Source organism: Nelumbo lutea, chromosome 3 (genome assembly GCF_056320005.1).
Source record: "Nelumbo lutea isolate HS-2025 chromosome 3, American lotus-T2T, whole genome shotgun sequence".
NCBI lineage: Eukaryota > Viridiplantae > Streptophyta > Magnoliopsida > Proteales > Nelumbonaceae > Nelumbo > Nelumbo lutea.
The window spans coordinates 6,106,127-6,130,751 of NC_142686.1; the positions used below are offsets into that span (position 1 = coordinate 6,106,127).

The 24,625-nt window shown below is 38.1% G+C and overlaps 4 protein-coding genes across 5 annotated transcripts; 2 read left to right on the forward strand and 2 right to left on the reverse strand.

Moving 5' to 3' along the window:
• Nucleotides 1-20: 20 nt before the first annotated feature.
• On the reverse strand, nucleotides 21-1,968 carry LOC148862576 (cysteine proteinase COT44-like). Its single transcript, XM_088977468.1, has 4 exons — nucleotides 1,206-1,968; nucleotides 788-1,023; nucleotides 530-670; nucleotides 21-409 (listed from the first exon to the last, which is right to left on the reverse strand). The coding sequence occupies exons 1-4, from the start codon at nucleotides 1,720-1,722 to the stop codon at nucleotides 116-118; spliced, it is 1,188 nt and encodes a 395-aa protein (XP_088833594.1). The 5' UTR covers nucleotides 1,723-1,968; the 3' UTR covers nucleotides 21-115.
• A 3,288-nt stretch (nucleotides 1,969-5,256) lies between these two features.
• Nucleotides 5,257-13,308, forward strand: LOC148862577 (putative carboxylesterase 11). Its single transcript, XM_088980131.1, has 2 exons — nucleotides 5,257-6,465; nucleotides 12,397-13,308. Exons 1-2 carry the CDS (start codon nucleotides 5,555-5,557, stop codon nucleotides 12,932-12,934), a joined length of 1,449 nt encoding a protein of 482 aa, XP_088836257.1. The 5' UTR covers nucleotides 5,257-5,554; the 3' UTR covers nucleotides 12,935-13,308.
• Nucleotides 13,309-14,711: 1,403 nt separating this feature from the next.
• Nucleotides 14,712-17,397, forward strand: LOC148862578 (nucleoside diphosphate kinase 2, chloroplastic-like). Of its 2 annotated transcripts, XM_088980132.1 has the most exons (6): nucleotides 14,712-15,232; nucleotides 15,339-15,395; nucleotides 15,508-15,594; nucleotides 15,832-15,917; nucleotides 16,046-16,095; nucleotides 17,169-17,397. In XM_088980132.1, exons 1-6 carry the CDS (start codon nucleotides 15,071-15,073, stop codon nucleotides 17,183-17,185), a joined length of 459 nt encoding a protein of 152 aa, XP_088836258.1. In that variant the 5' UTR covers nucleotides 14,712-15,070; the 3' UTR covers nucleotides 17,186-17,397. The 2 variants fall into 2 exon arrangements, 1 of the variants encoding a protein (XP_088836258.1); XR_016110462.1 differs by lacking the exon at nucleotides 17,169-17,397 and having other exon boundaries at nucleotides 15,149-15,232; nucleotides 15,339-15,390; nucleotides 15,508-15,917; nucleotides 16,046-16,108.
• A 4,834-nt stretch (nucleotides 17,398-22,231) lies between these two features.
• Nucleotides 22,232-24,624, reverse strand: LOC148862579 (uncharacterized). The gene is made up of 5 exons (XM_088977749.1): nucleotides 23,794-24,624; nucleotides 23,469-23,697; nucleotides 23,311-23,360; nucleotides 23,105-23,179; nucleotides 22,232-23,011 (listed from the first exon to the last, which is right to left on the reverse strand). The coding sequence occupies exons 2-5, from the start codon at nucleotides 23,607-23,609 to the stop codon at nucleotides 22,513-22,515; spliced, it is 765 nt and encodes a 254-aa protein (XP_088833875.1). The 5' UTR covers nucleotides 23,610-23,697; nucleotides 23,794-24,624; the 3' UTR covers nucleotides 22,232-22,512.
• Between the last annotated feature and the right edge of the window lies 1 nt (nucleotide 24,625).

Genomic DNA, 24,625 nt, shown 5'->3' on the forward strand with positions numbered 1-24,625 from the left:
GTTGGATGGGAGAAAGAAAATATGTATACAGATTGTCCATCTATTGCCATCAAATTAGACAAAATTAACTGTTGTAAATTACATTCCCTATCTCTTTTCTTCATTTCACAGCTTCTCACGAAGCCAAGGGCTGCCCAAACTTTCTTCCAGTGGGCAGGTAGATAAGGGTGTCACTTATTTTTGCTTTGGAAGGATTGGGTGTGGATTTAACTGGATATGATGCCATCATGTTTATTCCACACAGTCCCTCTGCTTCATTCATCTTCATCCTGATGTAGCCATCCTCCCCCCAGTCGGATCCCCATGAGTTCTTAATGATCCAATACTTGATCCCTTCCTTTGACTCTCCATAACCTACAATTGCAACCCCGTGATCCAGATTTGTCCCGCAAGCCCCGCCAAACACCCCCTGCATGGAGATATGCACAATCAGTGTTGACTGTTGACTACCATAAGCCTGTTTTATAACTAACTTGTCTTTTCTTCTTCGTGGTCAGAACCACGAGGATGAATGAATGAAGAAACTTACTTTCCAGTAGAACTGAAACTCAATCCCTCCAGCTTCTATTGCTACTGAAACAGGCTGATGAGAGACAGCTCTCATCAGAGCATCGGTGCTATTGGCAGGAACATCTTCATAACCATCTATAACAACCGAATGCAAATGTTTCTGCCGGAAGAAAGTTGATAGATGAATGAATGAATAAACAATAAAAAAAGGAAACCAAAAAAAAAAAAAAACTGTTGGCCTAAATAAGAAGGAAGATGTTTACTTGTTATAAATTACCTTTGTGAGATCACATTTGTTGTCGGTAGCAGTGTAAGGATAATCGTCCTCACTGCTGATTCCACCATTCTCAGCAATGAACTGGAAAGCATAGTCCATTAGGCCGCCGTTGCAGCCTTGGTTTACCTTCTTATCGCAGTCAACCAGTTCTTGCTCTGATAAGGAGATCAGCTGCCCTGATTTGATTTGGTTGATGCCTTCGACTGCCACAACTGTCGAGAAAGCCCAACAACTCCCTAGGATTTGCAATTGCAACATAAATCAGTTAAAATTCATTTCGATAAGAAATTCATTTCGATGTGATAATAAATTCTATAAAAAAAAAATCATTTCGATAAGAAAACCTATATATGGACCCGATTCCTGAGCTTGGATGGATGGTTCTTGGTATTAAAAGTTTTTTTCTTCTGCAACTCACCACATGGGCCCTGGTCTTCGACTCCAGTAACAGCTCCTCTGCTTCTCCAATCTACAGAGGCCGGCAAAGGTTGTGTATCATTCTGATACATGAAGCTTCTCCCCATAACCCCACTTTGTTGTCTGAGGACTCTAGTGGTTGATGATGTGTAAATTGCACGGAACTCCTCGTTAGGTAAGTCTGCAAACTTGTTGAGTCCCAGAGTGTAAGTAACGTCAGTCCTCTTGTTACTTGCATGAATGAAGCGAGCGTTGTTCTTGAAGATGTTATATCTCTTGAGCAACGTATTCTGGCGGCCCAAATCCCAGTCACGACCTGTCATCCTGTAGTTGATGTCGTGAGGTCGATGAATGGCAAGCCATCTCCTGTACAGACTGAAGATGGCGCTCTCGGACTGGATGTCTTCATCGGCAACTCCTAGGACCACCGAGTCACCATGGGAAGCAGCAGAGGTTGTGGGTAGAAGAGGAAGTAAGCATAAAAGAAGGAAGGCAACGAACCTCCTCGCCGTGGCCATGGGATGGAAGTTGAGTGGGTGGTGAATGGTGATGGCATGTTAGGTTGGTTGGTTGGTTGGTTGTGTATATATATATAGTTTGTATCAGAAGTTTTTTGTGGAGGAAGGAAGCGATGAGATGATTTCATACTTCCACTTCACGACTGGTTCACCAATCACCAGACAATGAAAGGAGGAAGGATTTTGCTTGTACGAGTCTCTCTTCTCTTTCATTGGTTCCTTCCAAATGAATGCCGAAGGAAAAGTAGTTGCCTCATGCCTGCCTCTCTAGCTATATAATCAATGGAGGCATTTCCTCTGTATTCATAAACCCGGATTTTTGATTGGGTTTGGATGCGATCACGGATCGCTTAATTAGTTTACATGAGACGGATCCATTTCGATTTCGAACCGTTCATGGTTTCCTTCCGGACCTGGTTCTGTGTCCTCGGCTCCTCGCAGTTGTTTGTGAAATATCTCAACTTGATACTTGAAATTGCGTCTGCGTGTGGGTATTATTATTAGAGAGGATTGGCTGAGAAATGGATAAAAAAGCGACACCGTCCGTTATCATCGTGACGACTGACGAGTGGTGTTCTTTTGGACGGAGCCGTCCAGTGACGACTGACGAGTGTGGGTGTAGCCGTGTAGGTACCATATTCTACGTGAGCCGTCCAATTACGTTTTGGCCGTTTGTTAGCTTGCATGCTGATCAAAGGAGTTCAAATCAGCCCCCCCACAAGATTGCCCCCATAATGTCCCACAGCACATCCCTGCCATGCCTTGTGAATATCTCTCGATGATGACATCATCATCTTTGGTATTATCATTGAGAGATGTTTTCATTACACGGCGGGAATATGCTGTGGAATTGTGGGGGCTGATTTGATCTCTATCCAAAGTCATCTCTCCCTTCCTCAGTTCCTCCTAAGCATTTGACTAGCTAGTCCCACGAGGATACCCTTCCGGGGCCCTAATGGTCAGAATTTAGGAGAGTGAAAATTCATGCCTGATTTAGGGGGTGGGGGTTATGAATTGGGGAATGGGCTACTTCAAAATACATAAAATAAAGGCCCCGTTTGGCATGATTTTTCACACGGGCTTGTAGCTTTTTAGAATTCTGGCAGTTTGGTTTTCAATCTTTTTCCATTTGGTTGGGGGAAGATCTTTCTACCAAAAGATCATGCTCCAAAAAAATATGAGAAGTTTGATTCAAGCTTATTTTGGGAAACTAGAAGTGGAGTATTTTTGTCTTTTTTCACCTATTCATGTATCGTCTCCGTGTAGAAAGACATGCCTCCAACCAAACGATCTTTGGGCTGCCAAGATTGTTAGGTAAAAGATCACTGTGTCTTTTGGCCATCAAATTTTTTAGAAAATTTTTCAAAAAAGACTTGTCAAACAATACCTTAGGGAGTAGGGATGTTTCGACAACAAGGTTGATTTTGTTTTTGAAAACAAAAAGTGTAAAATACTTATAATATACCTTGAGTTTTTATAAATTGACATAAATATATTCTGAGTTTTTCAAATAGATTTAAATATACCTTGTAGCCAAAAAAAAAATTCTTTTTTACTCTTCATCATTCTTCAAATTTTAAAAGAGAGTCTAATTCTCAACTCTCTCTATAAATTGGGCCATGAAAAATTCGGAAACAATGGAATATTACATGTCAAAGAATACAAAAGAATAGACGATTTTTATCATCTTTTCTTGAATCTTGTATTTGCAAAATGTCCTACGTGGCAGGCTAGCAGCAGCCTTTCCAAACAAAAAAAGACACCATTTTCTCAAAAAACGGTGCTTCCAACCCACATATCAACAATACCGTTTTCTGAGAAAAGAGTGCTATATCTACAGCATCAATGCCAAACATATACTTGATGTATGAAAATTTAACCAATGGATGGTTTTGATAGACCTCATATCCATTATCACCCTGTTTTTAACTATTATAAAGTTTATTACACATTAACCAACCACCAAAAGAAAAATAATGTATCCGAGCATGAGCCACTGGTACCTCTACACATTCAAAGTAGTTGAAAGCGTCTATAGATTAGGAGATAAATTAGGACAAGCCTATGCTTTCAAAGTCATATTGGGACTGTTTAAAATAAGTTGAAGCAAATGGGTATCACCTAATAAAATGTAAAACCTTGAAAACTACAAAAACTTGAAGCGATAGATGAGACATTGAGAAATTAGCTTCTATTCTTTTCAAAGGGTAAAATAGGAGTTTTAGAATATTAAAAGAGGTTCCTAAAAGGGAAAAGGAAATGAGGATAGGTTTCAGTCAGTGGGGTCAGCCGATAAGGTATATGTTAAGGCTATTTGAAAAACTGAACGTATGCTTAAGTCAATTTATAAAAACTCAGGATATGTTTAATCTTTAACCCAAACAAAAACAAGTGTGACATTGCTCCACAACATGGTTGGAATCATATTGTTGAACACCTCCTAAATAATAGGCTTTGTTTTTTTTTGTGTTTATATATATATATATATATATATATATATATATATATATATATATATATATATATATATATATATTTATTTATTTATTTAGATAATATATTAGTTTAAAATACTTAATTTATTAACATATAAATTTACTATTTTATTGCCATTTTTATTAAGGATATATTATCAAAATTCAAGTTTTAGTTTATTATTTAAATAAATAAATAAATATAGTTGATAGTATTAGGCCTCATTTGGCATGTCTTTTCGCATTGGCCGTTGGCTTTTTAGAAGTCTAGTAGCCTGCATTTTAGTATTTTCTTATTTGATTGGAAAAATATTTAACCATCAAAAGCCGCAGCCCTGAAAAGATGTATAAACCCCTTTTCAAGCTATTTTTGGGAAGTTTCAAATGGAACTTTTTGCCTTATTTTTTCAATTCATCCTTGTGCAAAAAGACAAATACACCTTAGCCAAATGATCTTCAAGTTGTTAAGATTTTGATGCAAAAATTTGCATCGTTTTTTTACCATAGAAATCAGAACTTATAGAAGATGTTTCAAAAAAGACTTATGAAACCACTCTTTTGGGCCCGATTATTAATCAAAATGGTTTTAGGTCCATGATTTTGCCATCCTACCATGGGTTAGGGTTAGCCCAAACCAAATGTTGAGCCTAAAAAAATATAAGCCTGGGCTCAATCCAATTATAAGGGCCTAGGGTAGGCCAGGCCGAAATGATCCCACCTGTAAGGCTGTAACAGTCAGCCAAGGCTGTAGACATGTGCACACAGAACAATCATCTGATTGGAATCCCTTTTCTATATGGGTAAGTAAAGGTACAGAATGTCCATATGGTAGAAGATCTTATAGTCATAGACCAACCATTGGATGGGAATGTTATTGTACAAGACAAGATCTAAAATCTTTTGTCGGTATGCTCATCCATTCCGTTGATCCCACCCACGTTCCCATTTCCCCACTCAACGAAAAAGAGAAAGAAGATGAGAGATTCCAATCCAATGGAGATCCAGGTTCTAGCAAGCGTGTCCGTTATTACTTTGATCCGAGCTGCCATCTAGCTCCAGTGCACTCGTGTTGTCCTTGTCTTGTCTGATCGAAACAGTGAGTGACACCCCCCTCCCTATTTTTATCATTCAAATAAAAAATTCGAAACCTCTTCTTCTCTACTGTCTCGCAATTGAATTCAACCAGTCTTCTTCATGTATCAAATCTCCAATCGAAATCCTAGAATACCACCATAAATGTAACCTGAAAGGGGAAAAAAGTAGAAACAGACAATTCTCCTGTACGTTAACCTTTCTCTTGCCTGCACTCTGGCGTCTGCATTAACAGTGAGTGTTTAGAGAGGGAGAAAGTGATAGAGATGCCAAGCGTCGCTGTAAAGCTCTACAGTGTGTTCTTCAAACTCCTTCTGAAACATCGTTTGCAGAATAGAATACAGAGCACATTTAATGACAACAACGCTTTCGGCGTTACGTCTCGTCCTGAAGAAACTATCGCCGCTGCGAACCCTTCCTTCACCGACGGCGTCGCCACCAAAGACATCCACATAGATCCCTTCACCTCTCTCTCCGTTCGAATTTTCCTCCCTGATACCTGCCTCGCCGCCGCTGATTCTGAAAGGCAATCTCAATCTAGGGTTAGGGTTCGGAATTCTTATAGATCGCCAGATCGAGGTTCCTCATCCGCGACTATCGACGCAAGGCACGACCTCTACCATCTTCGTCGTAATAGCTATGACCCTTCCGGGGCAACCAAACCCGTATCTCCGACCGACCAGCTCCGCAGGAGCAGCTACGGTGGCAGCAGTGATACCGATGCCCTGATTTCGAAGCAGGAAAGTGGAACTTATAGAGGTTACTCCCCGTCCCTAGAAAATGACCACCAGACTTGTCGGAAGTTGCCTCTGATCTTGCAATTTCACGGTGGCGGGTTTGTTGCTGGGAGCAATGAGTCCGCGGCCAATGATTTCTTTTGTAGACGGATCGCTAAGTTGTGTGATGTGATTGTTATCGCTGTGGGCTATAGGCTTGCGCCAGAGAATCGTTATCCGGCTGCATTTGAGGATGGTCTCAAAGTCTTGAACTGGTTGGGGAAGCAGGCAAATCTGGCCGAGTGTAGTAAGTCTCTCGTGAACACACGCGGTTCCGGTGCTGGCGCTGGCGCTGGTGCTGGTGCTGATGTCAGGAGATCTGATGTTCATCGGCACATTGCTGATGCATTTGGAGCATCAATGGTGGAGCCTTGGTTGGCTGCTCATGGAGATCCCTCCAGGTTCCATTTTGTTCCGCCTTTCTTTTTCTGCATTAGATTTGAAGCTTTGATTAAAATTCCATGCATTTGCTTTAATGAATAAATTGATTTATCATTTGAAGATTTGACGCCCATTTTCTTTGCATTTATGGAGAATAAATTGATTATCCAAGTTGGTTTGGATTGTTATAATTGCTTTCGTTTCTTTTCTAATCGTCTGGAATAAAGTTCACGAATAAATGCTTATTCCAGTTTCAATTTATCATTTCTGTCGATTAAACTGTGCTTTCACAGACAATTAATAATTGCTTCCATTAAACCTTGCAGTTATTAAAATGAGATCCTATTCATCCAACAGCTTTTCAACTTGTATGCCTTTTATATGGAGGAAAGTGAATCTGTAAATGATAAATTTCTGCAAATTAAACTTTACCTTATATATATGAAGAGGACTCAGGGAGCTGCAGCAATATCTAAGTAACATTATTTTCTATATTCTAAAATGTACTTGTACCGAATGATGTTTTGACATTGCTACCCATGGCAATAATCTTTCCATCATAAATCAGAAAAGAACTATGGACTAACCTATTTTGGTTCAAGCATTAATGGGCACCTATGTTTACTAGATATGATATGTTCTCTGAATAGACAGCTTTTAATATTTTGATAAATAAGAAATCTATTGGAACATGTGATATAGATGAAGATGCGCAAAGTGGTAATGATTCCAAGTGCTACATTCTGGAATACTTAAGAAATAGAAGTTGGGGCAGGGCCAGGTTACACTGTTACAGTTTTTCTCCTTGGGTTGAGGAGTGTGTAGATCCTGTTCCATGTCAAGCTAAAAATATAGGTCTTTATGTTGTGCGCAAGGGATGGTCTTTTTGCAGTTGATATCTGCAATAAAATACTAAGCATCACTGGTTCTTTATTTCTCAGAGCCAGGGAACCGGTAGTTCAGGTCACGAGTAAATTGTATTAAGGGATGGTCTTTTTTCTTTTCCCATTGTATATTTTTTTTTTTTTGATAAGTAAAAGAAAAATTTTATAAGCATCTATAGAATGTGTTCCATGAGTTCGGTTCTAGTAAGATGTTAATTAAGCTTATCCTGTAGGTTGTGTTGGTGATTAAGTAGCTTCTGTAATATTGCTTATCAGGCTTGAATGGGAAGAGGTAGTGGTTAAGAAGAAGACTTTTTTTATTGCCAACAGAAAACAGATTTAATTACTTAAACATTTATTGTCTCCTAAACCCTTGTTTTGCTACTGCATCAGCCTTGCTGTTGGCTGATCCTTGTACCCATTGTACTTCCAATTGCATGTCTTTATAATGCCAGCCAAACCATCTTATTTCATTTCTGTAGATCCAATTTTCTGCAGCGCTCTTCAATGACCAGCTTATAATTACTTTTGAACCTTTTGCATCATAACCACTGCTGCCTTTAGCTCCACCCTGATGGAATCTCCTTACCCTATCAGACCCGAATACATAGAAAGTCCAACTTTCGTATCTTATTACACCCCCCCCCCCCAAATGGATCTGGATTTCCCATACTGTTTCCATCAAAGTTCAGCTTAAGAGTTTTGCAGAGATAGGAAATCAATATTCAAATGTTTGTTAATTTAGGTCCTGTTTGGCGGTACTTTTTAAAGTGCTTTACGTACTTTCAAAAGTATGAAAGTATGAAAAGTACCGGAATGTGTTTGTTTGGGGTGTCTTTTACTTTTAAAAAACACGAAGTAAAAGTACAAAAAACACAAAAAGAACAATGTTAGCTTTTGATACTTTGTGATTTTTGGTCCTTTAACGTACTTTATGCTTTCTAAAATGTGTGTATCAACCACGCATGTGATACTCACATAGTTGTCAAGGCGATGCCTAGGTGACAAGGCGCTCTTGGAGTCTCGCCTTACCTAATCGCCAAGCAGTTTTCTATAGCGTGTTATAACAAACTTTTATATTCTTATTTTTTTGAGGTTATAATTATAAAATAGACATTTTTAAACTAAAATACTAATTTTTGTGTGCTTATATACTAATTTGTTTTTGTTATTTTCTTATTTATTAGGGTTTAATCAACACAAACATTGCTAAATGTTGTGTTGAACCCTCAAAGACTTCAAAACCTGAACCAATAAGTAAGAAAAAACATAAAATGTTGTCCAATCAACACATTTTCTTCTTTTTCTTTACTAGTTTTGTGTTTTTATATACTAATTTCTTCTTCTTCTTCTTCCACCTTTTCTTTTCCTATAACAGAAATAGGAGTTCAGCCCCTATATTTTTTGAATTTTCTTTTCTTTCTTCCTTTTCTTCTCATGAATATGTTGGAATATGTTGATTTTCTATACTTTAACATGAAGTTTATACTTTTCTTATGAAAATTATGGATATTTATTAAGGAAATATGATTACGGAACCTAGGGAACTACCTTAGGATACATGTTTTTACTTGAAAAAAATCCATCTCCTAGGTGACTAGGAGACTAGGCGCCCCCCTATCGCCTAGCCTTGTCTTGGCGCCTTGAAAACCATGGATACTTGTACACCCCACCATGTGGTAGCATGTATGAATGCCATGTGGAAGCATAGGTACATTAATGTATTCAATGACACGTGGCATGCAATATCATTGACTTGCCTTCAGGTGCCATGTGACATCCATATATGTCACCACGTGGCATCTACATGTCAATGACCCATATTTGAATGCCATGTGGCATTTATATATGATACACATGGCATCACCATATTATTGACTTGCATTCAAATGCCATGATGCCACATGGCATGCACACATAAAACATTTTTTTGTATCTAAACGTCATTATTTACTTTGAAAAACATGTTTTTGAAAAAATTCCATCAAAACGGTTTTTGAAGTAGAAGTTCAAAACCAAAAGCATACACATACTTTGTACTTGGTGCTGTTGAAAGTATAAAGCATAAAATACCGCCAAACAGGGCCTTAGTTTATGGTGAAATTGTGAATGGATTCATTATACCTTATTTGCTATTGAGAAGGAACCACATGCAACTCTTGAGTAGAAACAGTCTGCTTGTTTGGGATTTTGTCATAGTGCATTATACTAGCATTTTATATATCCCTCTCTCTACATGAGGAAAATTTGAATTTTCTTTGACAGAGCCATACTTTATTCTTTGTTTTTCTTTTGATAGTCAAAATTAAAATGGAATTTTATTGCAGAAAGGAAAAAACTCCTTACCATCTAAAGAAGTGGATGGTAAGATGCAAATACAAACAGCCTAAATAAGCCGATCACATCAGTTTCTTTTATATAAAAGTAATTCTTTACAAATTACCCCAAGACCATGAAACCCCTGTTCTAGCTAGAGAGTCTCCCAAAGTATTGGCAGCTCTTGAAACCCACCTGAATGAACTAGAAACCTGTTATCCAAGGAACCTCTTCCCCTGATCTTAACCAAAGTATGATCACTTGGCGGTCACATTCAAAAAAGCAGATATGTTCGGCCCAGTGAGGGAATGGCCATTCCTGCTGATTCCAATTCCAATTCTGATTCCGATTCCCATTTGAACTAAACAGACTATGGTAATAGACCATTCCGATTCCGATTCCGATACTTTCATTTGCTAATAGTAGTATAGATGCTTGTACTGCTTGGATTTTCATACCTTTTATTAATCTTAAATCTTTCACTATATGTATCACCTGCAAAATCTGATAAATTATTACCAGTCTTATGATTTTAAATCTTTTGCCTCCAGTTTACTGCAACTGTAGTGCACCCAATGGTAACATCTGAGGACATGTTATAGTATTTTTTTTTACATGCCTATATACGTATCATGTAGCACTTGCCTTTTTCTGCTTTTTATATAATTGGGTTTATGAAGGCATTTTTTCAATTGATTATTCCTGACCAAGTTATCCATTCCACTTTTAGTTCAGATTGATAATTGATTATGAGTAAATCTATAACTATCAGGTGCATCAATAATTGAAAATTTTCTACAATAATCATATTAAATTTGGATTAGATAGAGATTTCTACAATAGTTTGTACACTATAAACCCTTGGATTAAAAGTTGTATCCATGAGCTCGCTTGGTAAATAAGAATTGAAATTCCATTGTTAGATCTGCTTAAAAGGGCCATTACTCAATGTTGGTCCCAGCTATCTGGGGTTTTGGAAGCCATGCTAGTGTTGAAAACTAGCATTTAGAATTATAAGTTTAAGTGGTAATCTTAGTTCTTAGAGGGGGTTTTGACAAGATATTCATTGAAGTTTAGTCCATGATGCCAAGGAAGATAATGGGTTTATATCATCCCTAATATTCAGGGTGTTTATCCTAGTAGGTGAACTCTTATCATGGGTTCAATTAAGAATGGGAGTTTCAAGGTCTTCATAAGATTGATTTTGAGGGGGCACGACAACTGTGGCAGTGCTAATTCGAAAGTTTTTGAGTCATTGAGGCATGGATTTCAGGTTTCAAGGATCCAGATTCTGTACATCAGCTATTTGTACTCTCCTGCTCTCTTCGTTTTTGTGTTAGAGAAGTATATGGGTGAATGTTGGAGGGTCTTTGAATTAATGAGAGTGGCTAATTTCACCCCAGATAGTGTGTATGATATATTGGGTGTATACATGTCTTTTTCCTTATTTTTGTCCAATGGATCCAGATTATATGCCAAGTTAGTTCTTGTGGAGGCGATGAGGGTTCTTCATTTCTTTATAAGAGGAAAAAATAATCATTTTGTAATGTTCAGTTGAAAGTTAAAGCAATTTTAGGCATGTTAAAGATCTAAAATAAATATGTAAATTTACTGTGGTAGAAGCATGAAGTATAGAATAAACTAATTTATGTTGAATTATGGAAGTTAACAGGCAAGCATAGTTTTCAAGGTGCCAAGGTGAAGCTGGGCGTCAGGGGGGTGCCTAGGCGTTGCCTAGGCAATTGATTTTTTTTATATAGAAAACATAGATCCTAGGGTAGTTCCCTAGGTACCATTAGCCATATTTCCTTAATAATTGTTCATAATTTTCATAAGAAAGTATAGAGTTCATGTTAAAGTATAGAAAATCAACATATTCATGAGAAGAAAAAAAAAGAAGGAAAAGAAAATTCAAAAAATATAGGGGATGAACCCTTATTTTTGTTATAGGAAAAGAAGAAAACAAAAAGTAGTAGTAGTAGAAAATGTGTTGATTAGACAATTTTAAGTTCTTCCTTATTGGTTCAGGTTTTGAAGTCTTTGAGGGTTCAATAAAGCATTTAGCAATGCTTGTATTGATTAAATCCTAACAAAGAAGAAAATAATAAAAACAAATTAATTTATAAAAACACAAAATGAATATTTTAGTTTAATAGTGCCTATTTTATAATTATCATGTCAAAAAATAAAGAATAAAAAAGTATTTTATAATAAATAGTGCAAAACTGCTTGGCGATTAGGTGAGGCGAGCCTCAAAGGGTGCCTTGTCGCCTAGGCGTTGCCTTGACAACTATGCAGGCAAGGCATATTTTCTGTTTTGTCACTTTATGCAGGTTGAGGAAAACAACCAAAGATTTTGTCACTTTGTTAGAAATGTTATTTACATGTGGGTAATTGTTTCAAGATCATTCTTCCCCTTGAGTGAAAGCATCACAGTCCTTGGTGTAACCTTTAGGACCTAATATTTATAATTTGTCAAGGTATACTTTTTTTATTGGCTGCTGAGCCTTTGCAAGAAAAATAACAATTCTTTTAGGGTGTATATTGGGATATATTGTATGGTAAAATTTGCCTGGATATTGTTACTATGGTAGTATTATTTGGGACACAAAATTATGAATCTATTTATGGAATGAGCTAGAAATTCATATTGGGTGGTAAGTTCCTTATTTTACTTTTTAAAATTTAACATTGTCCTTCTCATTTTTCATTTACAGAAACAAGTAACTTGGTCTGACGTTGCTGAAACAGGTGTGTTCTCCTAGGTGTGAGCTGTGGTGCAAACATTGCAGACTATGTTGCTAGAAAGGCTGTTGAGGCAGGCAAGCTTCTAGATCCTGTGAAGGTGGTAGCACAGGTTTTGATGTACCCTTTCTTCGTTGGGAGTGTCCCCACACATTCAGAGATTAAACTTGCAAATTCTTACTTCTACGACAAGACCATGTGCATCCTTGCATGGAAGCTTTTCCTACCTGAGGAGGAGTTCAGTCTGGACCATCCAGCAGCCAATCCCCTCATCCCAGGGAGGGAGCCACCACTGAAGTATATGCCTCCAACACTAACAGTGGTGGCAGAGCATGATTGGATGAGAGACCGTGCAATTGCATACTCAGAGGAGCTTCGAAAAGTTAATGTTGATGCCCCAGTTCTTGAATACAAGGATGCTGTTCATGAGTTTGCAACACTCGACATGCTCCTTAAGACCCCGCAAGCCCAGGCCTGTGCCGAGGACATTGCAATTTGGATTAAGAAGTATATCTCACTCCGAGGTCACGAATTCTCTTACTAATTAGTAGGTAAAAGGAAACCCAGAACCCAGAAACAGCTGCAGCAGGAGCATCAATTTTTGTATCTACATTTCATCTACAAGATAGGGGTAAGTTGAATTGCGTGATTCATGCCAATATAGCCACGTTGTTTGTAGGAATGTTCCACAATTTTTTTATTTACCTGTTTATTTTTGTAAGATAGAGAATTTATTTGAGGGTAGGGTTTATAGTTGGACAATGAGCATTTTCCTCCATGTCTTGAGGTCATATGCGTATGTTCTTAGAACTTTTTTTTTTTTGCTCTAGTTCTTTCTATTTGTTCTTTTTCACTACGAGATGTATTATTCACCGTGAATATAATCAATTAAGAGATGCATTGATTCCTTCTACTTTACCCCTACGTCCCTACACCATTACGCAACTTATCGCTCTTTGACTATTTCCCGTGTTCTGCGTTGGATCCAAAACTTTACAGAAAGGAATACAAGAAAATAAGTGGAATAATATTGTATTATATTTGATGAATGCAACCGATTTATGTAACTTTTTTTTTGTTATATAGTGAGAGAGGTTCATGGCAAATTTAACTGCAGGATATTTTTGTAGCTGCTTGATGCTGGATTCGACAACTAACTGTTATACTTATTTCAAAATAACATTGCGAGAAGAAAATGATATAGGGACAAGGAACTTGGGACTCGAGGCTTTCATCTCTAAAATGCATGCACTAATTCAATGAGAATCTCATGCTTTCCCCAAAGCCGGCGGCCATGGATAGAATTATAAACCCAACAGGCCAACATCTTGAAGGGTGGCGTGCATTCTAGGTTAGAAATTGATCCAACCAAGTGGTTGTAATTTGTAAATGTGCCGTGATATTCTCGAAGTTCGAGAGTTTATATTAGATTATGGCACAATAAATTTGTCCAGGTGATGGATGGGATGTTGAGTGATGCTGCCCTTCCCCTACCATGTCTATTTGTGTGTATGCATGTCCCCAACCGATTGTAAATTCTTTTCCCAGAACAGGAAACTATAACATAGAAAGTTGGAATTAGTTGGGAGGAAGACGATGGTTAAACTCCAAAATCCTCGGAATTGAATGAAGGCGATTAACGTTTTGATCGTTCTATGTTTGCTTTACGGGGACAACCATTAGGCCCTTTTTCGTTTTAATTTCAAATAAATCTATGTTCATGTCAGATTGTGGTCTTCAGAGAAGGTAAGCTCATAGTGCATAAGAAGATGGCTCCTGGCCTCTTCAATCTTCATGCCATCTGAGTTCTACTTCTTCAGTCATGAGAGAAAGTGATGGGGTCAGGGGTATCCTGATCTCACTGTTGCAGCCGTGGCTTCCCATCCCTTTCCATATCTACCCATGGTGGACAATGGTGTCTCTTCCTGGTCTATTCCTTCCTATTTCCTCCATTGAAACAAAGAACCATGAGAGACCGAAAGAGGGGCATTGTAAATAGTTGTATACAGAGTTGCGACCTTGTCACGAGGAAATCCATTGACAAGAAGGTTCGATCGTTTAGCGCTTATTAAGTATTTTACCCGTTGACTTTCTGCTGCTGCTTCTTCTTCTCGAGACGGAAAATAGTATGACCTCATGTCACTGCATTCTTGATGAACCAATGGTTTGATTCTAAGGTGCTCTCGTTTCGGCAATATCAATTGTAACTAGTCTTAACAAATTCTCCTGCTGATCTCTTGCCATGCTACCAAATCGAATCGATATGTCCTCGTCATCTCCCACCAGAGCGTCATTTCTATGTAATCTTGTTCTGGAGTCTTCCATTAAACTATTTTGATTTGCTTGTTCTTCTTTCTGCTAATGGTATCTTAAAAATCAACACCATTGATACTGAAATAGTTTATAAACATGTTGCCTGAAACCTCCATTCCAGGCTCTTTTAGGATAAATTCATTTTTATTAGTCAAATCGAAATGAATTTACATGGGCGATTATAAATTAATCTTATCCTTATCTGTGTGTCCTTTGTGTTAATTTATTGGATAAGAACGGACATCTCGGTAATTCGACTCTATAAATCCATTTAATTTCCCGAGAGAGAGAGAGAGAGAGAGAGAGAGAGTAGCCGTCTTTGGAGGAAGTCCCTGTGGTTCATCCTTTCATTCAACAACTGGGAGGAATGACAACTTTATCCGTCTCCCGGAAGCTTTTGCTATCCACCCAGCGTCTTGCTTCATTACGCCCATCTTCACTCTTCTTATGTTCTCCACCTCTGACCTCTAAAATGCGGGCAAAGAAGAACAAGCCCCATGTCTTCCTTCCCCACTTAGTCGCTTCCATGGTTAGTTTCTTTCCTCACCGTTATATCTTCAATTTCTGCTAAGATGGCTAAGCCCATTTAAATTTTCTTCTTTCCTTTGTGATTGTTCTTTGGTCTACAAATCCAGGAAGAAGTTGAAGAGACATACATTATGATAAAGCCCGACGGTGTCCAACGAGGTCTGGCACGACTCTCTGTCTCTCTCTCTCTCCATTATTTTTGAAGTTTAATGAAAAAAAATAAGTTATTTAGCACAAGAAATGATTTGTTCAAATCATATATTTTTCTCTTTATAGGTTGGAGAGATAATATCCAGGTTTGAGAAGAAGGGATTTAAACTGAAAGGATTGAAACTTTTCCAATGCCCCAAGGAGCTTGCTGAGGTTTGTGCTTGAACCGCACCTTTATTCACTTGTTTGTTGTCGATGTAAGGAACCTATACGTGTTTTAGAGTCTTTCATGTAGCTGCTGTGATAACTAAGTTGGTTAAAGGAGCATTAGCTGAGCCCCTCTATAACATTCTTGCCTCCAACTTGAAGGTTACCGGAACATTACACAGTTTTCTATTCTCAACCCACGTATGCTCTGCTTCTTCTGTTTATTTCTTTTAATTGTTATAGGAGCATTATAAGGATCTTCAAGCTAAGCCTTTCTTCCCTAAGCTGACTGAGTACATTAGAGGGGATCTAGCAGTACAAACAGGAAGGTCAGTTTCTCAGCATCTGCTATTTAGTCCGGTCTTGTCTATACTTTGTCTAGAATTTTGTTTGTATAGCTCTGCCAGTTAGATTGTCAACGACATATTCTTCTGAGTTATGATGAACCTGTTTGCAGGAATGTTATCCATGGAAGTGACAGCCCTGAGAATGGTAAACATGAAATAGGTGTGGCCTTCAAGTTCTTACAAATTCAAATTTTGATAAAAGTACTATAGATAAAATTCTTGCTTATGAATGTTCTCACTTGTCAAGCTTGTAGTGTTCTCTTACTTGAGTTCTCTGATTCAAGTAAGTCTGGCTACATTTCTGCAACAACCATGTGATAAACCTTTAGTTCATTTAACATAGGGATTCTTATACTTTTTTACACCATGTCAAAGTTAGGATACCTTGTGGCTGGTGCATTGAACCTGCATACAAGTGCATTCATTATTATACATAAACTGATGGAGCATCAGTAATTAAGACAATTTTGGAATGTAGAATGTAATCATGAATTAAAATACTTCTAAATTATAAGATGGACATGGATAATAGGTTTTGTATGCATTTGTACCTTTCCTAATCTTTGTAATTGGATTATTTCTTGTTTATCCTTAATTCCTTGTTGTGTAAATAAATTTTCTTTTCTTTTTCAAAAATCTTAATTCTCATAATTATATTAGTTACTCTGTGTTGTACTTAATTTCTGTTTTCTGCATGTGCATCCACATGGACCACATCAAGCCTAGATATGTTTAAAGGAATTTGAATGCCAATTTTACAGATCTTTTATGGGTTTTTTTCCCCTGTTTTCTATTTATACGCAATCACTGTATTTAAGAACTTTTACTTAACACATCTGTTAAAGAATGGTCCATTTTAAGTTCGAAAAGGAAAGGAACAACATTAAGAAATGGATAGGTATTTAGTTTTTTTTTTTTGAAAAAATATATTGATATGGTATTAAAAAGGTATTACACTATTGTGATAACTTTAGTCATGTATCATGACGGTATGTGTCTCACAAGCTCGGTATTGGGATCAGGATAAACATGATTAACATTCACAAATAGGGCATCATGGATGGCATACCTTGCCTACATGGTAGCTTGGCAATGCAAAGTTGTGACTTTTCTGCCTTGATAGACTAGTTAGTCTGCCTTTTCTGCTTATGGGATTGTCTCGTAGTCTGCATGTAACCTTCAGTTTCAAAAGATTTATTATAAATTCGGTCTGTTGACATTTACTTTCTGCAGATCTCTGGTTCAAATAAGGTGAATTATGTCAATGGACACAAGTTCAAGCATCTTGGTTAAGGGAGTGATTTTCAGGATGTACGCATCACTTTTGGAGAGTTCTATCAGATATCTTCCGTTTACATGTCTTTGGTGATTTCATAAAATTTGATGATCTGAGATGAGATTGCAACATTACAGTATTATTTTTCCCAATGAATAGATTACATATCAAATTGTCAATGTGTAAGTTACCTGTTTCTTTGCACCCATCTCTTAAACTTTTTTTTGGCACCCCATCTCTTAAACTTGAAAAGATTATGACTTTTTTTTATAGGTGAAGAGACTATGATTCTGTTGGTTGAATCTGTTACTGTACTCACTGAGAAGTGCATAGACATCTTAGTAAATAACATCTACTTAGGTCCAAATTCAAGAACCAATGTCATTGCATTCCCCTCAAACAATGAGAGATAAGATAACCGACCTTGCTTAAGTATAATAATATTTTTGGTATCACTCCATCTGGCTGGAGCAGCGGCATGCTTTCTTGCCAAATCTCAATTAAATTTCATGATTTCGTCAGACCTTTAGACGTATGGGGCATAAGCCTCATAGATTACCAATGTTTGAGAGAAAGGTGAAATATTTAGTAGTGCTAGTACCTTCTCTAAAGAAAATTAAAAAAAAAAAAGTAATACCTAGTTTATTTGAGACAAATTGTTGAAGACTTTTCAAACTGAATCATAGAACCGGAAAAGCTCAGAGTACAAGCCTGAAATGAACCAAGGAAATTGATAGTCTTTAAAGAGAGATTTCTTTCCAAATGATCTGGATTGGTCTCAAACATCCCTCCACAGCAGGGTCTATTTGGTTCAGCCGGAATGGGAATTGGATTGGTCTATTTCCGTAGTCTGTTTGGTTCAAACAGGAATCAAAATGGGAATTGAAATCAGTTAGAATGGAATTTTATTCCCAACGGAGAGCGGGAAATGATCATTCTCTCAAATGGGAAAATGCCATTCCTTCCAAAATGGGAATAGGAATAAGATTCTTATTCCACCCAGCCAAACAGTTGGAAACAGAATAAAAATTCATATGAACTCCCTGTAACGTGCACCCCACAGCCAATCCCCACATGCATTGGAAACATCTCCCCTGCTGTCATGGGGAGATGTTCCCAATTCACCGGAGGTTTGGGCTGTGGGTGTGCTATGTGGATATCATCTCTAAGAATCAAACGGCCCTTAAATGTGTATGCAATTATTGTTCTATTATGAAGAGTTGACACAAATAGATTCAAGGCTTCAAGCTCACCACAAAGCAACGGAGGCTGCGCTAGGACTCTTTTCCTCTGCTTTTCATCGCAATTCTTCTATTTAGGTGCAACTGCAGGAAAAAAAAAAAAAGTGGACATCAAGAGTCCTTTCCCAGTTAGCATTGCGTCCTTTTTAAAGGTGAATAGAAGTTTTTTTTTTTTTTTTTAATTTCCATGGGTGAAGGTGAACATTTTCATCCATTAGATTTATTTGCCACTTAAACGATCTCTTCAACACAGTATCAGACTACACCAACTGATGGTGGCTCAGTTGGTGGGGTCAGAAGAAGAAAGAACTCGGTATCAGACAGCAGTTTCATTCCCGTTTGAGAGTAGAGGGACCAACAACAAATTATTAAAACCAATACGAATGGTAGGAAAAATTTATTATTACACAGAACAACGTCTTAGTACAGACACACAGTTAATAATCCAAGCAGCTGAAACAAACACAATCAATCAATGGAAAGAAGAACCCATCTCTCCGTAGACTCTCTCTCTCTCAGATGATGACAAAAGAGAGGCAAGATGGCAAGAAGAAGGCCAAGAAGGCAAAGAGTGCTGAGAGGATCAAAGGAGGCGAAAAAGCAGCGGAGCCACTATGTCCAGCTCCAGCATTAGGAGCCTCGGCTGGTGCATGATCATGTCCTGAATGAGCAGCCACCTCTGATATGCCCACTAATATCAACACCGCCATGACTTTGCACATGTAAGAGAATGGAGAACTGGGCCTTCCTGTTGCCATTTCTAAGCCGATCGAGGAAGAATGACTGAATAATGAGAGACACAGAACGGTAAGAACTTGGAACAAGGAAAAGAAGCCAACTTCCTACAAGGTTCAGGTCTCTCCCACACTGTACTTTTATAGGGCTACACTTCTGGTCAGAGATGAGGTGGCGCCCTGGACAGAATTGAGGTAGTCGCTGGTTATGGAATAAATTATATATTCTTATGAGAATATTTTTTAAAAATAAAATATTAAGGTCAACCGTGTCTCATCGCTTGATGTAACAGAGGAAAATGCTTTGGGTTTTGGCAGTCCATCCTCCGTTAGATTAACATCAGGCGGCGGGCAGAACTGGAGAGAGGAGGAATAATCAACACAGGCATTTGGATAAGGCTTGTACTTAGTACTATATAATCATAATGCAGTACAATTAGGAAAAGAATCCTAAATTCCCATGAATTAATGAATAACGTAGTGTTGTACTCTTCTTGGAACTGGTCTATGATGCTTACGGGATCATCACGGATGCTGATTTAATTAACTGGTTGTGAATAAAGGGTAAAGATATAAATTAATATTATGTTATTAAATTTAATTTTTATTATTTATAAAAAAATCAAAATAAATATTTATTTTATGTTAAAAATTGAGATTTGATGTTAGAAAAAGGATTTGTTTTGAAAAAAAAAAAACAAAATTGGGGTTGGGTCAATTGTAAAATCAATATAAGAATCACCCCAATTAAACAGTTATAGTAAAGTACATGTGGATTGTCAACGTTACAGACTAATTACAGGTGGAGTGTCCAAATCATAGAGAATATTTGGGCTGGGCTCTGGCTTTCAGAATTGAGTTGGCACCTTCAACTTTGCTTAGTTCGTTACATATTTAATAGTGTTTAGGTAGAATAGAAAGGATAGATGGGTAGTAGATGAGAATTAAGCTTTCATTGAAAATGTCCAGTACCTTACCTTTGAAATTGTGTCACATGCATGCATCATGTTGCATCTCTCATCTAGTCATCTCTATTCTCTATTCCCCCTCTAAGCCCTAAATTAATTAATTGGTGGACCTCAATTTGATGATGAGGCAGTGAGGTGGCTGCCTCAATTTTCTTTGATTGTCATTTATTGTTCGTACTTCATACATATGTTTGTGTGTGTCAAACGAATCAATTAAGAACCTTTTTTCCACTTCCATCTTCCATGGACGATGACTTTATATGTTTTTGCTTTTAAATAAATAAGCAGTGATTATGATTTATCATGGATTGAAAAAATAAAAACTTGACTTTGAGGGTGATGATGATGGACTTACCTACTCTCTAGTTAGTTTCAATTCCTAAATCAGATATCTCAAAATAGAAATTAGAAAACCTATGATCAAGTTTCTCAAACCATGCAGTTATGCCTTCATACTGATAGCGCTGTAAGTCGGATTGGCCCGAGTTAACAGTTTTCCGGATTTAGGCTTTGAATTGGATTCATTGAAATTTTAACAAAATCCCAATCCTAACCCGCAAAAATTGCACCTTAATACTGATAATCGTGTTGTCTTATATGCAAAGTCATCTCTCATAGTCATTCACAGTGATAGCCTAGCAAGTGCGTCAACAACGTAGTTGCATGGGCAAGAAGGCCCATAAGAGTGACGCTAACTCAAGTTTCCTTAACATTCTCTCACAATGACTCTGTCGCATCTCATTAGATACTGGCATCCATTAGTTCCCTTTGGTGGAAGGTGAAGAAATCCTCAATTTTGTAAATTCAGGCTGTGGGTGGGAAGTCTAGGGTGTCAATTGGACTGGATTTGGTCCAATCTGATCCAATCTAAGATGAGTCCATTACAGATGGATCAACTCCAATCTAATCCATTGAATATTTTGGGCCAATTTGAACCAGTCCAATTCAATGTCTGGACCATCCAATCTGTTCAAATTGGTTTTAATTTAGAATGGTTTCAACCAAAATCTGGTTCATTAACACTTGTATTCTCTTATCTTGTATGTATGAACTGGATATTGGTTCGATCCTACCCAATCTAACATAAATCCATTATAGATGGATCAGACTGAATCCAATCCAATCCAATAAATACTTTGGACTATTAAGTCTGGACTGGACTGGTCCAATTCAATATGTCTCATTTGGTCCATCCAATCCATCCAGATTGATTTTGATTTGGACGGTATCCAACCCCAAACCGGCCCATTGATACACCCCTAGTGGGTACTGCTCAACTGGGATCTTCTCCTTCAAGGATCAAAACGAGGAATCTCAAGTTTCAATCGCTCCACAAGAGCGTCCTCAAATTTTATACCTCTAAGGGCCTTTTGGTTCACGGGAATAGGGGTCTAGAATTGGAATTAGAATGGGTAATTCCAATTTCAACTGTTTGGTTGAGTGGAATTGCAATCCCATCCCATTATTCCCATTTGAGAGAATGATCATTCCCTCTCCCTCCCCCTTGGGAACGAAATCTCAATGCAGCTGATTTCAGTTCCCATTCTGGTTTCTGCCTGAACTAAACAGATTATGGAAATAGATCATTCCGATTCTGATTCCAATGGATTCTAATTCAGAATTGTGAGCCAAACGGACCCTAATTGTTTAACAGAAAGTATGTATACCCTCCAGAGTCCAATGTAAATTATAATTAGGATTTGTGTAGATAATAATTGTTTCTGAATTTGTCAATGGGAATAGAACATGGGGGGTTCAGTTTAAAAAAAAAAAAAAACTTGAAAATTTGTAACATCATTAGGTATTAGATAATAGTTATAGAACATTTGACTTTTTTTTTTGATAAATTAATAGAGCCTTTGATATCATGAACCAACTATTTTTGGATGGTTCTTCCTATCCATTTTGGTGTTATTTTTGGATGGCTCTATAAACTTACATATTTAGTATATTGCTAACTCCTAGATTTATTTTTATTGAAACTCTGTAAATTAATTGCCACTTAAATTCTATCCTAATTATATGCACATGACCAATCTACAGCAAAGACGACGGTGGATTCCACAATAAGACTGTATTGGTAGGTGAATTGTTTATTATTGGTATGAGAAACAGATCCGTTCTGGAACAACCCATAGCTGGAAGTCTGAAACAATAAATTTCAGTTGAAAGAATATGCATGATTGAAAAAAATCCTGAAAATTAGACTATATAGGGCGGCTTCTGATGCGAAGGTCAGTGGCTCTGGATGCCATGGCTCTCAAGGCTTCCCTGGCCGAGGAAAAAGAGCTCCTTGTCCTTGGTTGCACATGATGAGCTCCCCCACTAAGAGCTCCCATGAATTCTTCCCTCTGCAATCTAAAAGCCAATGCGGCATCTTCCTCTTGACTGGGGACTTGTCTTCCTCTTCTCACACGCTGCTCTCAAGGCTTCCCTGGCCGAGGAAAAAGAGCTCCTTGTCCTTGGTTGCACATGATGAGCTCCCCCGCTAAGAGCTCCCATGAATTCTTCCCTCTGCAATCTAAAAGCCAATGCGGCATCTTCCTCTTGACTGGGGACTTGTCTTCCTCTTCTCACACGCTGCTCTTGACTGCTCACTCCTCTTCTTCTCCTCCTCCAACTTGAACCCAATGTCTCCTCTTCCTCCTCCTCTACCTGAGTAGACGTTTCTCTTCTTCTAACTACTGTTCCTATTCTTCTGGGAACTGGGATATTTCGACTTGCCTCTTCAGGGCTCTGGCGCTCAGCTTCATAGCTATTCAGGATTCCTGATGCCTTTCTTGCTTCAACTTCTTTTGGAAACAGAAGTTGTATCGTGTTCCAAAGAATTGTGTTAACTGTGCAAGATCGCCCATTGCTGCAAACTCAAAGGAAGATTACTTTTAAAGCCCATACAAACTCCTAATAAAAGAAAATTCTTCAAATCTCTAGTTTCTTAGGACCCTCATACCTAATTAGCTGTCTGCATTTTGGGCATCGCTTTCCACATTTATCGGCAGCAGATCGCAGGCATTTTTTGCAAAAGCTGCGAGACGAAAATCTCTATCAGGACAATAAATTCAAAAGAAAATACTCAAAAGGAGGGAATTAATCCACTGAAGAGCAAGAAAACCATGTACTGTTTGAATTTGTTTATTCATCTTTGTTTTCTTTTACCTGTGGCCACAAGGAGTGGTACTCGGTTCGAAGCAAATCTCAAGACAAATCTGTATGTCCAGATCACAAAATGAACTCAAATATATAGTTTGATCGGTACAAGTGGAAATCTACAACTAAAAACTGGGCAACCAATATTAAGCTTAGAAATTCCTTACCGCACAAGAGAGCTCTTCCCTTAGTTTATCCATGCAAGGGAAAGATGAACCCGAATGAGAAACATCAGAAGATTCCTCAGGTAAAGCAGCTTTGCCTTCTTTTCTCTGCTTCTCTTCGATAACTCTACTTTTTGAGTCCATTTTCTTCTCTGCAGCAGTCTCTTCATCATCAAGGTTAAAGACAGCAATAGGAATTGAAGTAGGACTCCGTCTCTGTGCTCTGCGTTTTCTGAGAAGATGAAAAGAACAACTAATATCAAAAGGTGAAAGGAAAATATCGCTTGAGAGAATTGGAAAAAAAAAAGGGGAAGAAGAATTAGATTACCTTCTCGAACTGGTTTTTGGGGACTTAAACTGAAAATGACCACGCTTCTTCTCTTTGGGTTCTCTTTCTGGCGTGTCTTCGACGATGAAACTGGCGATTAGGAGCGATTCTTCGTCTCAACCCGCCACTGCGGCCACGGATCGGAACCTAGGACTGATGATGCATTCTGTGTTTCTCCCGTCTTCGACAGCAACAGATTCTCTAGCAGTTTTTGAGCTTTGTGAGCTCTCATTTTCTTCGGGAATCATTTTTTCCTTTCGTTTGTGATTGATTGCAGGAGGAAACGCAACTTCCTCTTCTGCATATAAGCGTTTGCGGATCCGACGGGGATATGGAGAAAATTTTCTTGCAACGGTCGATTTTTCGAATTCCGTTTTGCTTCACGTCTCAAAATGCTGTAATGGCCGGTGCAGTAGAATGCGCTTGCGGATCCGACAGGGATATGGAGAAAATTTTCTTGCAACGGTCGATTTTTCGAATTCCGTTTTGCTTCACGTCTCAAAATGCTGTAATGGCCGGTGCAGTAGAATGCGCTTGCGGATCCGACAGGGATATGGAGAAAATTTTCTTGCAACGGTCGATTTTTCGAATTCCGTTTTGCTTCACGTCTCAAAATGCTGTAATGGCCGGTGCAGTAGAATGCGCTTGCGGATCCGACAGGGATATGGAGAAAATTTTCTTGCAACGGTCGATTTTTCGAATTCCGTTTTGCTTCACGTCTCAAAATGCTGTAATGGCCGGTGCAGTAGAATGCGCTTGCGGATCCGACAGGGATATGGAGAAAATTTTCTTGCAACGGTCGATTTTTCGAATTCCGTTTTGCTTCACGTCT

Excerpts from the sequence above, each read along its gene's own strand:
- LOC148862577 (XM_088980131.1), top strand. The coding sequence starts at position 5,555 with ATGCCAAGCGTCGCTGTAAAGCTCTACAGTGTGTTCTTCAAACTCCTT. Across the intron at positions 6,466-12,396 it reads GCTCATGGAGATCCCTCCAG|GTGTGTTCTCCTAGGTGTGA; the intron begins GTTCCATTTTGT and ends TTGCTGAAACAG.
- LOC148862579 (XM_088977749.1), bottom strand. The coding sequence starts at position 23,609 with ATGGACTCAAAAAGTAGAGTTATCGAAGAGAAGCAGAGAAAAGAAGGC. Across the intron at positions 23,361-23,468 it reads GGGAAGAGCTCTCTTGTGCG|ATTTGTCTTGAGATTTGCTT; the intron begins GTAAGGAATTTC and ends CTGGACATACAG. Across the intron at positions 23,180-23,310 it reads ACCACTCCTTGTGGCCACAG|CTTTTGCAAAAAATGCCTGC; the intron begins GTAAAAGAAAAC and ends TTCGTCTCGCAG.
- LOC148862578 (XM_088980132.1), top strand. The coding sequence starts at position 15,071 with ATGACAACTTTATCCGTCTCCCGGAAGCTTTTGCTATCCACCCAGCGT. Across the intron at positions 15,233-15,338 it reads CCCACTTAGTCGCTTCCATG|GAAGAAGTTGAAGAGACATA; the intron begins GTTAGTTTCTTT and ends CTACAAATCCAG. Across the intron at positions 15,396-15,507 it reads ACGGTGTCCAACGAGGTCTG|GTTGGAGAGATAATATCCAG; the intron begins GCACGACTCTCT and ends TTCTCTTTATAG.
- LOC148862576 (XM_088977468.1), bottom strand. The coding sequence starts at position 1,722 with ATGGCCACGGCGAGGAGGTTCGTTGCCTTCCTTCTTTTATGCTTACTT. Across the intron at positions 1,024-1,205 it reads CGAAGACCAGGGCCCATGTG|GGAGTTGTTGGGCTTTCTCG; the intron begins GTGAGTTGCAGA and ends TGCAAATCCTAG. Across the intron at positions 410-529 it reads AGTTTCAGTTCTACTGGAAA|GGGGTGTTTGGCGGGGCTTG; the intron begins GTAAGTTTCTTC and ends ATCTCCATGCAG.